Below are 15,000 nucleotides of genomic sequence, written 5' to 3'. Positions count from 1 at the left end.
TATTGTTAACGAGAGGGATAATCGTCTTCCACCACATCGTGCACCACCTGAAGATGGTACAGAAATAGGTTTTCGTCGTGTAGGACGTCCGATACTACAGCATGCAAAACCTGTAGCGACAAACAAAAGGATACATTTTACCATGTGTAGTTGGCAAACATACTTAAGAACAGCGCAGTAACTTTACGTATCGTGAAAGCATTAACTGTGACCCTCGAGCTGGTACTAGGTGTTGCAGCAACATTATCGAGAGCGTTTTCTTCTAAAAGAAAGTTCCGTACGTAGCGTGCCCGTCCAGCGTCAACATTAAAACTTCCGGTCTCCCTTAACTATTTATCAGCCGCTGCGAAGGCATCCGCACACGGAATAACGTGGTTAGGAAATCTTGTGTTCTAAAGGTTGCGACTTTCTGGTCCATTTTGACCAACGGCGCCTTATATTAAATGCATATCGGCGTATTCCTCGAAGGAGTACCGATGATGCGCCGTATTATCAGTACGTGCGTGTCAAACCAACCGCTGTCGTTGTTCAGTCGCACCTCTTTTCGTGTACCTTCGCAGCTAAATAAACTCGTCCAACAAAGATCGAGTGCACATATACGATCCCCGCCTACTAAAATTGATGTGTTTTGATGACACTTCAGTGTACCGCGTAAGTTAAATCGTATATTTTCGTAATATGAAAGTATAAACTCGAAATGCACTAATTACGGTATCTAAACACAACATGATCAAAGAAGATGATCGACAAGCTTCCATAGAGAGGAGAGTTCGAGCTCACGATTTATTTCCGCACTGAAATAAAACGTTTTATCAAAATACTTCAAGATTTTGAGTAAGAAACATGTGTGGTTACTTACTGCGGTATGCAATTCTACCTACAGATCTCTGATCGTAAACAAAAATTCGATCTTTCCAACAAGATAAAATTTTCTGTGTTATTTATCAAAGTACAAAAAACTATGGTAACACTGTCATAACACAAACGTTTCATAACAGTAAAAAATATACATGTCTTACACACTGTCACTACTGAACTAACTTAAACGTGAAGCGGCACTAATTGATGAGAATAGTTTGCTCTTTATACCTCACTTTCAAGAAACCCTAAATCTGAGAACTTTTAACATTGCAGCGCGTCAGCAATCGTGAATAACTTAATGATTATAAAGAATCCGCCTCGATTGCTAATAGAAACCGGATGTTGACCTAGGTTGGGCGCGGATAACCGCGCCTTCTTCGGAACACACAAAATGACAAGCTGCCTAAAGAGGCATCGCCTAACACTAATACAGAACGCCCAAAAGTGCAAAAGACTCGCATAAAATGTAAACTAAACGGTACGTAGGTACCATGTCAATAGCTGTACTCAGCTCAACCGTCAGAAGCGTGCTTCCTCACTCCAGCCAACGTTCGATGGTCCGCGGGCTCTCAGGTAAACTCAGTTTCTTATTTCATCATTATCTAATAATATAGCTGAGAAATTTGGATTTCAGAGTGGGACATGCATATTTAATAAGTTTTGTGTTAATCCCATAACTGACCAGTCTGAAGGCTGCTCTAGGACACTCCATCCACTGGAATCTTTGCTGCATACTCCGACGCCTGTCTATATATCAAGTGCAACATAAATAATTTTTGTTATGAAATCATATGTTATCAACGTTTCTGTGAGAGATATTTTCGACTTATGTGGCGGCTTCAAATACGTTTAAATCAATATATCTCGACATGCTGCTGCTTTCTTACGTGATAATTTTAATAATCAGATCATGTAATACAATGCATCATATCAAGTAAACTATTGTGATACATGATATCTGTCCCCCAGGAACAAATTCATCCCCAGAAATCTTATCCCCCCGCCCCCCCCCCCATCTATTACATGTATGCTCTTCAGTGATATGATATATTGTATGTTTTTTATTATGGGTGGAGAATCTCCTCGATTTTGGACGCAAGGTCAGGGACTTTAGCGTATAAATTGGAAGATGCAGATGTGCCAACGCCTTACAGCTGAGACAGATCACTGCGCTGGGGAAACCGAGTTAATTCGTAAAGAAGCGCGAATATGTCAAGATATTATGATTTACATGTCTTTGAAGCTACCAGATAAGTAGAAACACTAATTCGCTTCTTTTATCTCCAAAACTCTCCGCAGGACATATTCGCTCTTTTTGTGCAATGATAGGTGCATTTTTCATTCTAGTTCCCAGCTTTACTTTACGACAATTTTGTCATTGGATTGTTGTTGACTGGGGTGACGACTTATGAGATATCGGTTTCTTTATTGTCTTTTGAAACATATGCTTATATTGTGGTAACGGATATAGCTTTCAAAAAAGAAGAGGACGATCATTAATTAAATGTATTTGGATACTTTCTCAAAATATTTGAACTACCTCCCACAAGTTTGAAACATAGAATTATCAATATAGGAAGCCTCACTAAAAGCGTGTTTTTGCACGGAAAATCCGAATGAAGCTAAATTTTTCGAAGCAAGTTTTCAGTTTTGTCGTAAGAATGTATTTTTTATGTATTTGAATCACTTTAAACCGTTTCCAAGCATTCAGTTCAAGTAATAATGATTTTCGACAACGAATAAAGACCGTTAGATAAAAGAAATTCCTTTTGAATTTATCCATTTACCTACCCTAGCGAAAAGTTTGAACCGATTAGTACAAGTATAAAAAAACTCCATGAAAAACGTGCTTTCGAACGTAGTTGCACGTAAAATCCGAAAGGTGCAAATACGAATAGTGCCATTACCTGTGCATTAACTTCAGCGCAAGTAACACCTTTCTCAAGGAATTAATCGATTCGCACAATGTACCTGGGCACCTTGCTTAATATACAGTAACGTAGCTACAGCAGGACATATGTTCGAATCGTTACACAAAGGGCGGCCTGTTCGGACTAAACCAAAATCGTTTTACCCCATATACCTAGCTCAAATAGAAACGGTGCACCAAGACATCCCCCCTCAAAACCCCACCCCCCACCCCACCACCCAAACCGCGATTCTGCGCACAGACTTCTCAACCATATTTTTTACAGACAAGAATATAGAAGCCTTGTGTATCCGAAAGTTTATTTGTTAATGTGAAAAAACAGTACTCCATGATGTGCTCTAGGGGAATATTGTACTCGTCCTTAGAATACATTCAGTGTGGAACTGGATGGCATTGTTCTTATCCCCGCAGACGTCTAGTTATAGATCGGAGAATAACTACATTTGCGATAAAGTAAGTACTGATACAAAGCGACAGCAACGCGCCTTCAGAATGATCACTGTCCCTGTTGCAGCGCAATGCCTCGCGCCCCTGGGTATGGAGTCCGGTGCCATTGCAGACGAAGACATATCGGCGAGCTCCTCCTTTGACAGCGGCAACGTCGGACCGCAAAATGGGAGGTAAGTCATCCGAGAGGAGGGTCTGTTGCAGCTTTAAACTAATGTCATATTCAGCTGTGTGTCAGAGAAACTGTCCACAACGTTTTTCAAGTTTGACACGTGTGCACGTCGATTTTATTTTTTTACTGTTATACATTTTGTGCAAGAATTCACAGCTGTGCTATCAGCTATTACAGTTTGCATCTTCTTCGTTACTACATTCTTTAATATACACTGAAGAACTGGTACTCCTGCCTAATATCGTGTAGGGCACCCGCGAGCGCGCAGAAGTGCCGCAACACGATGTGGCATGGACTCGACTAACGTCTGAAGTAATGCTGGAGGGAATGCACACTACGAATCCTGCAGGACTCTCCATAAATCTATAAGTGTTACAATAGTATTTACACTTATAAAATACGTGAAAAGTGTTGTCATTTCAGTCTGAGGAATGTTATTGTTGGATACATAGAAGGGACTGACATTATTTAGCGGTTTTATAACTTTTTCAGTAACTCCTCACCTTAGCAAGCACGATTTTAGGGCTATGAAGGTAGGGCGTCGTGTTCTACACTGGAAAGTATAACCATATTTGCCTCTTGGAATAAGTTCCAACTTGTCAGAAAAAATCTCTACAAGCTTAGTCAATGTCATTTTTGCACTTGCTATTGTCTCCCCATGTACATCGATGTAATATCCAAGCATGTCATAATTCACTGACCCATTTGTGGGGTTAATGACAGTCATTATACCAACTGATGATTTCCCCACCCACTACTACCTGAGGGCAATGGTTCCACAATATTGCATGTGTGAGGTAACGACAGTCAACATGTTAACGGACCATCATTCGCTAACCTAATAGTATCTGTGGCAGTCCCCACCACTTGGCTGTAAGATGATGATGTGAGTGTCAGAATTAGTCAGAAGTCTTCGAAACAGCTGGCGACTGGCGACTATTGAGAAATTGCTGAGTGATGTAAGAAAGACCGTAAGATGTGTACACATGCCTACACAGAGTATCCTTGTAAAATGACTACCGTCCCCCCCCTCCCCGCCGCACCCCTACACACACACACCCTGTAAATTGAGCATCATTGTCCCCACAGTAGTAACAGCCACTCACTTGGCCTGATGATAGTTACCATGAGTGGGATAAGGACAATCACTTTTTACAATACGTTATGATATTTCATCGAAGCGTCATGTAGTTTCAACTATGTCTTATTATGAATTAGCATTGTCAGCAGAAGATGGCAAATGTTTTGTACTTTAAGAAAAAATTAATACCCTAGCATGGAGTTGCTATAATATTTGACACTTGTTTTAGAGATACGTACTTGACTAATTTAGTCATGAGAATACCATCATTTGTTTTGGTAATTCTCAATTGACATGTTCACTTTAACCTGTAATTTAGATCAGCATTAGTTCTCATGTACGATATGCAATGTTATAGAACCAGTGTTATATGTATTTACTACACAGTGCTGAAATCAAACAATTGTCTTCTAGAAAGTTATAGTTTATTTCATTAATGTCAATAAGTGACCTCCATGTACTTTAGTAAGTTATACATACAATTTTGTTGGGGAAATGTTAAAGCTGAAGGTCCATTGTGCTTTTGAAGTATAGTTAGTCGTTATAAAATTGTGTCTTGCCTCTAAGCTCTATAACTTGTGCTAAAACGTAAGCTATGTAATTTTCTGAATTTTATAGAACAATTAATTTATGACAGTGGTGTCATATGCATTTTGTGATGGAAATATTATTCATTTTGAGAAATAATAAGATTTTAATGTGTGTCCTTGGTGTCTTTCACTGTGGCACCTTCAATAAAATCTTCTTGGTTTACAAGCCATGTCCCTTCGAAAAAACACTCAAGCTTTCAATAACTGTCTCCACCATCATCATCAGGAGGTAAACTCACTGACTGTCAGAGTTCCATTCTTATATGTCCTATAGCAGTCTCTGGAGCCTTCCAGAGAGAGCTAAGGTGATGCATGCAGAGAATGTGCAGCAACTCTGGCCCATGAGGGCCCAGCGTCATATTTGAAACTATCACTCCCTCCTCCGTACAAGTTCAAAGAACAGTCTTTGCTTTTGCTCGATATCCAAAACCCGCCCCCATGCTCTGCTGTGTAGCCCTGGTGTCTGCTAAAATTGCGGCTGTTTATTCCAATTTTGGCCACCTCCCTTATAACAGAAGTTTGACGTAATATTCCATGAGCAAAGACTCTGATCTTTCCAAATTTTATTTTATATCCATACTATACTATGACTAATATTCCTCAAAAATCTGTCCGCTGCAGCACTTCAGTAGTGATGCTTCTCCACAGGAAAGTGAAGAATTACCTCTGCATTCCATCAGCGTTCTAATAATGATAACGAACAGAGTAGCTGCAGTTTCTCTAACAGGACACTTGCGTGTTATGTTCTCACCATAGAGGAAAGGTACGTATCCTCAGAGTCATTCCCATTAGCAAACTATCAGTAAAATCTATTTGGTATACGAACCATTTCACTTTGGATAATTTTGTTTTGCTATTACGGCAAGGAACCGGAATGTGCTTCGTACTTGATACATGATAAGTAATTTTATTTTGATGACAATGATTTAACTTTCGAGATATCGATATTTGATCTCCGTCTTATTGCACTTTTATCTTTGATCATATTTTATCTCTGCCTTTTTATACCACCACTTTTTTTGGTTGTGTTGCGTGTTTACGTCTTGTCGTCAGAGCGTTGCAAAATTATATTTATGTGTTATGAAATTATGCTGTTTATGTGATGCACCACAATAAAAATCACATCAAAGCATCACCTTCTTTCCTTCCTGAAACCGTGTTTAAGTCAGTCCGATATCCAGGGACGGAAGCGATCATCGGAGAGACTAATTATCAATCACTTAATAATAGCTGACTTCTGGGCCCATAGAGTATTATGAATGGTCAGTTTTGGAGGAGGAACCCTTAAGAATGTCAGGGTGAATACTGGATCTGGTTTTAATAATCCATAGGTTCTCAGTCACTGCTTATGTTTCACTTTGACTCATACGAAAAGACCATAATTAGCTGAGTAGTGTATTATGCTCTGTGAAATCACTCAGACAGAAAAACAGATAAAAGGGAGATTATAAGACCAAAAAGAGCCTCTCAGTTTAAAATGTCTACCCGGTTCACCTTTGGACCTGCTCTCACTGTGATCATCTTAATAGTGGAAATTTTAGCTATAGCAGAACGTCACTGTCAATAGATAATGCTTGAGAGGCGTCCTATATGTCAGGCTGAAACAGCGTAGTCGGACTGACGGCTGCGACCTAGTTTCTTTTAGACTTCTGTTTGTGCACCTTAGAGAAGTACACGATCAGTATCTCCCCCATCCTTGTCTAATGACACAATCGTCGGGACTTTAAATTGTAATCTTTCCTTCCGAATACTGTCCAGCAATGACATGCCACAGTACAATCTGATGGATAAGTTGCTTTAGTCAAGAATAATAAAGGATTTGACAGAAACATGACGAACTGTCAAGTCCCATGTCATTTTGTGTATATTAGCACAACGTGAGTCAGGTAAGACGTTAAAGCCTGTGTTATTTAGTGAACCGTTTAAGATAACGACACGAGTTTTCAGCAGATGATGGAACACAAAAGGTACGTAATTTAATCGTACAATTACTACACTTAATTCTTCAGTTAACTGACGCATTTAAGGATTTTTTTTTTTTTTTTGTAATGAAACTACACTCCTGGAAATGGAAAAAAGAACACATTGACACCGGTGTGTCAGACCCACCATACTTGCTCCGGACACTGCGAGAGGGCTGTACAAGCAATGATCACACGCACGGCACAGCGGACACACCAGGAACCGCGGTGTTGACAGTAGAATGGCGCTAGCTGCGCAGCATTTGTGCACCGCCGCCGTCAGTGTCAGCCAGTTTGCCGTGGCATACGGAGCTCCATCGCAGTCTTTAACACCGGTAGCATGCCGCGACAGCGTGGACGTGAACCGTATGTGCAGTTGACAGACTTTGAGCGAGGGCGTATAGTGGGCATGCGGGAGGCCGGGTGGACGTACCGCCGAATTGCTCAACACGTGGGGCGTGAGGTCTCCACAGTACATCGATGTTGTCGCCAATGGTCGGCGGAAGGTGCACGTGCCCGTCGACCTGGGACCGGACCGCAGCGACGCACGGATGCACGCCAAGACCGTAGGATCCTACGCAGTGCCGTAGGGGACCGCACCGCCACTTCCCAGCAAATTAGGGACACTGTTGCTCCCGGGGTATCGGCGAGGACCATTCGCAACCGTCTCCATGAAGCTGGGCTACGGTCCCGCACACCGTTAGGCCGTCTTCCGCTCACGCCCCAACATCGTGCAGCCCGCCTCCAGTGGTGTCGCGTGAATGGAGGGACGAATGGAGACGTGTCGTCTTCAGCGATGAGAGTCGCTTCTGCCTTGGTGCCAATGATGGTCGTATGCGTGTTTGGCGCCGTGCAGGTGAGCGCCACAATCAGGACTGCATACGACCGAGGCACACAGGGCCAACACCCGGCATCATGGTGTTGGGAGCGATCTCCTACACTGGCCGTACACCACTGGTGATCGTCGAGGGGACACTGAATAGTGCACGGTACATCCAAACCGTCATCGAACCCATCGTTCTACCATTCCTAGACCGGCAAGGGAACTTGCTGTTCCAACAGGAAAATGCACGTCCGCATGTATCCCGTGCCACCCAACGTGCTCTAGAAGGTGTAAGTCAACTACCCAGGCCAGCAAGATCTCCGGATCTGTCCCCCATTGAGCATGTTTGGGACTGGATGAAGCGTCGTCTCACGCGGTCTGCACGTCCAGCACGAACGTTGGTCCAACTGAGGCGCCAGGTGGAAATGGCATGGCAAGCCGTTCCACAGGACTACATCCAGCATCTCTACGATCGTCTCCATGGGAGAATAGCAGCCTGCATTGCTGCGAAAGGTGGATATACGCTGTACTAGTGCCGACATTGTGCATGCTCTGTTGCCTGTGTCTATGTGCCTGTGGTTCTGTCAGTGTGATCATGTGATGTATCTGACCCTAGGAATGTGTCAATAAAGTTTCCCCTTCCTGGGACAATGAAATCACGGTGTTCTTATTTCAATTTCCAGGAGTGTATTTACTTTCTTTGGCGGAATTCAAAAGACGAATATATATGTTACTAAACAATTACACTACTTTCCTATAAAATTGCTACACCACGAAGACGACTTGCTAAAGACGCGAAATTTAACCGACGGGAAGAAGGTGCTGTGATATGCAAATGATTAGCTTCTCAGAGAATTCACGTGCTGACATGAGGAAAGTTTCCAACCGATTTCTCATATACAAACAGCAGTTGACTGGCGTTGCCTGGTGAAACGTTGTTGTGATGCGTCGTGTAAAATAAAAATTAAAACGCTAGGTTTTCTCTTCCACTGTTCAAATGCTAGCCTCCATAATGGCACATGACAACCTGATGTATCTGTTTAGTCCAATAGTAAAGGTTGCCAGTTGCATAAATGAGTAACGGATTAAAGCGAAAAACAAAGTTTTATTTAGGTATGTATTCTGTTAGGTTTGCTTCTGATTAAGTGTTTTACGAGTGTGAAGGAATTCGAAAGCTGATTTTTTTTTCAGCGCCGTAATATTTTTCTTTTGGCGCTATTTATGGTTCACAGTGAACGGTATTATGTGTCGCTACAGCATACGACTTTGGTTGTATGTGCCGTATGTGGTGCAGCTTCTACAGCAGTAGTTGTTTTGTCCTTGATGACTGGATGTTTTAACAAAGAAATTCCCTGCATCTTGACAGGGCACCCACCCTGCCTGACGTTTCTTTGTGGCAGCGTGGGAAGTAGACTGTGAGTTGTGTGCTTCTCCTGCCAATGTTCATTTGCACTGTTCGTAAGAAACTTGACTTTCAGATACGTGTATGTACAATCTTAATATGGTTTGAATGCTATTACGGAATTTACCATTCTGTTTGCTAGGTACGTGTATCCTTGTACGATAAGCTCTGTATCCTGTAGTATGTACTCGATCTTCATAACAATCTATTGGATAAACTGTAATTTTAACTCTCTGTCTCAGGAGATGATTTGAAAATGCGTTCACTTAATCCGAAACCAATCATTAATTAAATAAAAAAAAAACGGATCTTGCAACTTCGGCTGTTCTCTGCATCAAACCGGTTAATGCATGTTCGTTGTATTTGTTCGGGGCGGACGTCCCATGACATCCGTTCACGTTCAGCGCTGATCCATTCACTCAGTTTGTTTTATTACAGAATGCAGCTAAACCTCTGACCGAACACGCTGAGCTGCTGTGCTAACTGCTACGGGGCCGTTCAGGACACAGTGTTATCGCATCTGAGCGTACTACCTCGGCACGCCCCACAGTCGATCCATATTCGGACCAAGTGCCACGTATGAACATTCCTTGTCCTTTACCTCCATGCATGCATGTCCTTTACCTCCTGCAGGAGGTCGGACGTATTTTTGCATCCACATTGAACAAGGTGGATCCATTGTCCATCAAGCCGATTCAGTTATATGAGCATCTGGGGTCTGTTCTTTCAGATACGTCCGAAAAAAATAGATACCACACCTTCACATAAAATGTTGTTAAACGGGAAATTTGTCGTTTAATACGTGTTATAGTACACAGTCCAGAATCAGATTCTTCGAATCTTTTGATGAAAGGAATGTTTGAGAGCCTGGACTGTGACAACTGGGAGTGTACAGTTTCTAATCATCGGGCTATACTCGAAGTTTGCAAATGAAACTGTAATTTTTCCCGCAACGCCATTTTTGTCAAATTAACCATTTGTCTTCCATTGGGACGTATAGGTCTCATTATACGCTATCAGAGAAGCAGTGGAAATTTACTGCATGTGTCGCACTGTTAAAGGGAAACCTGCTAATGTTACGCAGAATTCATACAATTAGAGACTGTACCTGTAAGTTTACTGTTTTCAGTCTTCATTGTTACCTCTCTGCACTACATTTTTCCCCATACAGCTAGATCAGTGCAAATGAATGCATTGAGAAAGAGAGACGCATTTGTCAAAAGAAAGAGTGTTGCTACAAGCCCAATTGCAGCGTTAAAATATAGTCAGTGTTGGGGACCTTCTACCAAGTGAAGTTGGAATGAGAGAAATACGTGCAGGGTGTGCTAGGAGAAAGAAGGTAACTGTAACAAAGACCACATGTACTATGTGTCAAATTGCTTTGTGCAAAACCTGTTTCGCACCGTATCACAAGTTGGAGGACTGATTTGACTGTCACATGAGACACACGAGTTTGTATATAATGATAGATTCTCATTTAGAATAATATATCGAAATTTCAAGTACACTCCTGGAAATTGAAATAAGAACACCGTGAATTCATTGTCCCAGGAAGGGGAAACTTTATTGACACATTCCTGGGGTCAGATACATCACATGATCACACTGACAGAACCACAGGCACATAGACACAGGCAACAGAGCATGCACAATGTCGGCACTAGTACAGCGTATATCCACCTTTCGCAGCAATGCAGGCTGCTATTCTCCCATGGAGACGATCGTAGAGATGCTGGATGTAGTCCTGTGGAACGGCTTGCCATGCCATTTCCACCTGGCGCCTCAGTTGGACCAGCGTTCGTGCTGGACGTGCAGACCGCGTGAGACGACGCTTCATCCAGTCCCAAACATGCTCAATGGGGGACAGATCCGGAGACCTTGCTGGCCAGGGTAGTTGACTTACACCTTCTAGAGCACGTTGGGTGGCACGGGATACATGCGGACGTGCATTGTCCTGTTGGAACAGCAAGTTCCCTTGCCGGTCTAGGAATGGTAGAACGATGGGTTCGATGACGGTTTGGATGTACCGTGCACTATTCAGTGTCCCCTCGACGATCACCAGTGGTGTACGGCCAGTGTAGGAGATCGCTCACCACGCCATGATGCCGGGTGTTGGCCCTGCGTGCCTCGGTCGTATGCAGTCCTGATTGTGGCGCTCACCTGCACGGCGCCAAACACGCATACGACCATCATTGGCACCAAGGCAGAAGCGACTCTCATCGCTGAAGACGACACGTCTCCATTCGTCCCTCCATTCACGCCTGTCGCGACACCACTGGAGGCGGGCTGCACGATGTTGGGGCGTGAGCGGAAGACGGCCTAACGGTGTGCGGGACCGTAGCCCAGCTTCATGGAGACGGTTGCGAATGGTCCTCGCCGATACCCCAGGAGCAACAGTGTCCCTAATTTGATGGGAAGTGGCGGTGCGGTCCCCTACGGCACTGCGTAGGATCCAACGGTCTTGGCGTGCATCCGTGCGTCGCTGCGGTCCGGTCCCAGGTCGACGGGCACGTGCACCTTCCGCCGACCACTGGCGACAACATCAATGTACTGTGGAGACCTCACGCCCCACGTGTTGAGCAATTCGGCGGTACGTCCACCCGGCCTCCCGCATGCCCACTATACGCCCTCGCTCAAAGTCCGTCAGCTGCACATACGGTTCACGTCGACGCTGTCGCGGCATGCTACCAGTGTTAAAGACTGCGATGGAGCTCCGTATGCCGCGGCAAACTGGCTGACACTGACGGCGGCGGTGCACAAATGCTGCGCAGCTAGCGCCATTCGACGGCCAACACCGCGGTTCCTGGTGTGTCCACTGTGCCGTGCGTGTGATCATTGCTTGTACAGCCCTCTCGCAGTGTCCGGAGCAAGTATGGTGGGTCTGACACACCGGTGTCAATGTGTTCTTTTTTCCATTTCCAGGAGTGTATATTCAATCATAAATACCATCCAAGAGATTTTTGGAATATATATGTATAAAAAATACAGGATGATCATTCACAACATTACCATGGGGTCTTCTACATGGGGTGATCAGAAATACAGAAACAGCGCGATAAACGTATGTTTGAACGCAAATGCAGATGCTAGCCGAGCGTGAATGTGGCGCTGTTGTATTTCACCACGAATTACATCTGTACAACGTCCTGAGTTATGCTGCAATTGTCAGTCGTGGCCAGAACAGTGTTCTGTGTGGTTGTGGGTGCATTATGTCGGAGCTAAGTGAATCAGAACGTGGGAAAATTGTTGCTGTTCGTGTGGTAGGTTTTTCCATAACTAAGGAAATCGAAGTGTTTGGTGTTTCAAGAAGAACTGTATCGAAGATTTGTACCGCACACAGGGAGAGGGAGGAAACATATTCCGGTAGGTCACAATACAGACGAAACTGTGTGTTGAGTGATTGTGACGTTCGTTCATTGAAAAGGATTGTGGCGAAAAATAAGAGGATGACAGCTGCAAAAGTCACTGCTGAACTCAGTGTCGCAGTCGTGAAAACTGTCGCTACCAAAATGACGTGAAGGGAGCTCCATAAACTGGGAATTTTCGGGAGAGCTGAAATTCCCAAACCATTCGTCAATAATGCAAATGTCTGTAACGGGAAAACGTGGTGCCCAAGCTATAAAACCAAGACAGTGGAGCAATTGATGAATCCCATATGAATGAATGAGTGTTGTTGCACACTGTTTCCAACTTCTGGCCAGGATTATGTCTTGCGTACGCCGTCCCAAGCTTACGACGCACTCTGCTTGCTGCCAAGAGTGGAATGGAATTTGGTGGAGGTGATGATATGGACAGCTCTACTGTGATATTCCTTGGGCTCCATGGTTGCTGTGAAAGTTCGCATTACTGCCGAAGATTGTGACCATTTTGGCTCATCAGATCCATCCCATGATGCAATATTTGCTCCCCAGTGATGATGCCGTTTAGAAGAAGACATGGCCCCTGTTCACCTAGCTGGCATTGTTCAGGACTCATTCTGTGAGCACGAGGATGAATCTCAGCGTCTCCCGTGGCCACGAGAGTCACTAGATGTCAATATAAAGTAGCCTAAGGCGTCCACTGTTGAAAGAAAGGTATGTGGTTGATATCTATCTTCATTATCATCACCTGAACTTCCCATTCTTTCAGGAAGAAAGCTATAAGAGTCCATTAAAAAAACTCAGGACCTGTATTTATCTGAGACGACTAGAAGCTCTTTTGAACGCCTATACTTTTTACTACGCTGTACTGGGCATGGTAACGTGTTGTGCGGTTGGTGCTCTCATGTTTTTGGCCACATGTGCAGGTTCCAAATGAAAAATACCACTGGGGGACATGTGGTGTTGCTCTTTACTACCGCCAGGGTTTCATAAGACGACTGCACTAACACTACAAGGAGCGTGATTTCTAATACAATATGAAATGATATGGTGTGGCGTTGTGTGACCCTCAAATACGTACCCTCCGACTCAGAGTTGAAATATTAGAAGTTTTGTCTGGTTTCGTTGTCTAGGGACTTGGATACGCAGTTGCCGCATTACAAGCCAAATACTGCTGAATCTGCAGTATACAATATGAATATATACATAAATCGAATGGTCGAAGGTTCCTATCACTCGGCAATTGCGAATGTAACGTAGAAATTTATAAATGAAAATGGTTCAAATGGCTCTGAGCACTATGGGACTTAACATCTGAGGTCATCAGTCCCCTAGAACTTAGAACTACTTAAACCTAAGTAACCTAAGGGCATCACACACATCCATGCCCGAGGCAGGATTCGAACCTAATACCGTAGCGGTCTCGCGACTCCAGACTGAAGCCACACTGGCCGGCTTATAAATGAAAGATTGCAATTAAATAAAATCTGCAGTTACTTTAAATGATGAGTACGATAGTAGAAGTACTTTCTAGAATGTGGAATATTTTTGAAAAACACTTATTGGTGTCAATGGTCCAGCAATTAAATAAAATATAAGTTGAATAACACATAAACAATAGATTTCCACGGCACGCAATTAGTTATGAACGATAACATAGCTCGCGAGACATTCACTTCTAAATGCATACTATGCCTTCACTGTAAAAACCTCGGAAATCTCACAAGTTCTATCTCTCGCGACCACTTGCAAACAGCTCCACACTCTCCAAGTCTCTCTCCCAACTGTGCGTACGTCACGCCGTCATGTCCAGCACTCCCCGTGTCCTGTCCCGTATTGCGCTTCTGTAATGTCTCCAAGCCAGCGTACACTCACAGACATTTTGAAACACATTAGAGATACTGGATTTACATTTAAATAACTGGAAATTTAAAAATAAATATACCTACAGATGGACCATAAACACGCTCTAACACACATTATTAAATACATAAACAATTAAATAGACATACATCAAAAGAATAGAACAGAAGTAAGTCAGTAGCCTAATGTCTCTGTGCTTTCTAAAACACAGTAAATAATTGACCAATATCTTCATCAATAGTATATGTCATATATAAACAAAGATGAATAAATATATTTATAAGCATGCTTCTACCGCTTTTTTCGTGTAACTGTGGAGTACTTATGGCCTGACGCGATCGATAGTAATCAGCCACTGTCACTACTCAAGTTACATGCGTGTAATTTATACCAATTTAGTTTTACACTAATAGCTTTCTGAAGACACATCGATCGAGAAAATCGGATGGACCGTTTAGATTTTGGAAATTTGATGATGGGCGTTACTTGTATAATTTATCGTCAGATACTC

General features: G+C 43.3%; 1 protein-coding gene across 1 annotated transcript in view; it reads left to right on the top strand.

Moving 5' to 3' along the window:
• The window catches only part of LOC124613048 (discoidin domain-containing receptor 2-like), a 116,565-nt gene that overhangs the window by 17,906 nt on the left and 83,659 nt on the right, over nt 1-15,000 (top strand). Inside the window, exon 2 of the mRNA XM_047141623.1 lies at nt 3,306-3,411. Within this exon, the coding sequence (XP_046997579.1) occupies nt 3,329-3,411 (83 nt within the window). The 5' untranslated portion in view covers nt 3,306-3,328. The remainder of the gene's footprint in view (nt 1-3,305; nt 3,412-15,000) is intronic.

Source organism: Schistocerca americana, chromosome 4 (genome assembly GCF_021461395.2).
Source record: "Schistocerca americana isolate TAMUIC-IGC-003095 chromosome 4, iqSchAmer2.1, whole genome shotgun sequence".
Lineage (NCBI taxonomy): Eukaryota > Metazoa > Arthropoda > Insecta > Orthoptera > Acrididae > Schistocerca > Schistocerca americana.
The sequence above is the reverse complement of the archived record's forward strand: the minus strand, read 5'-3'. Positions and strand labels throughout refer to the sequence as shown.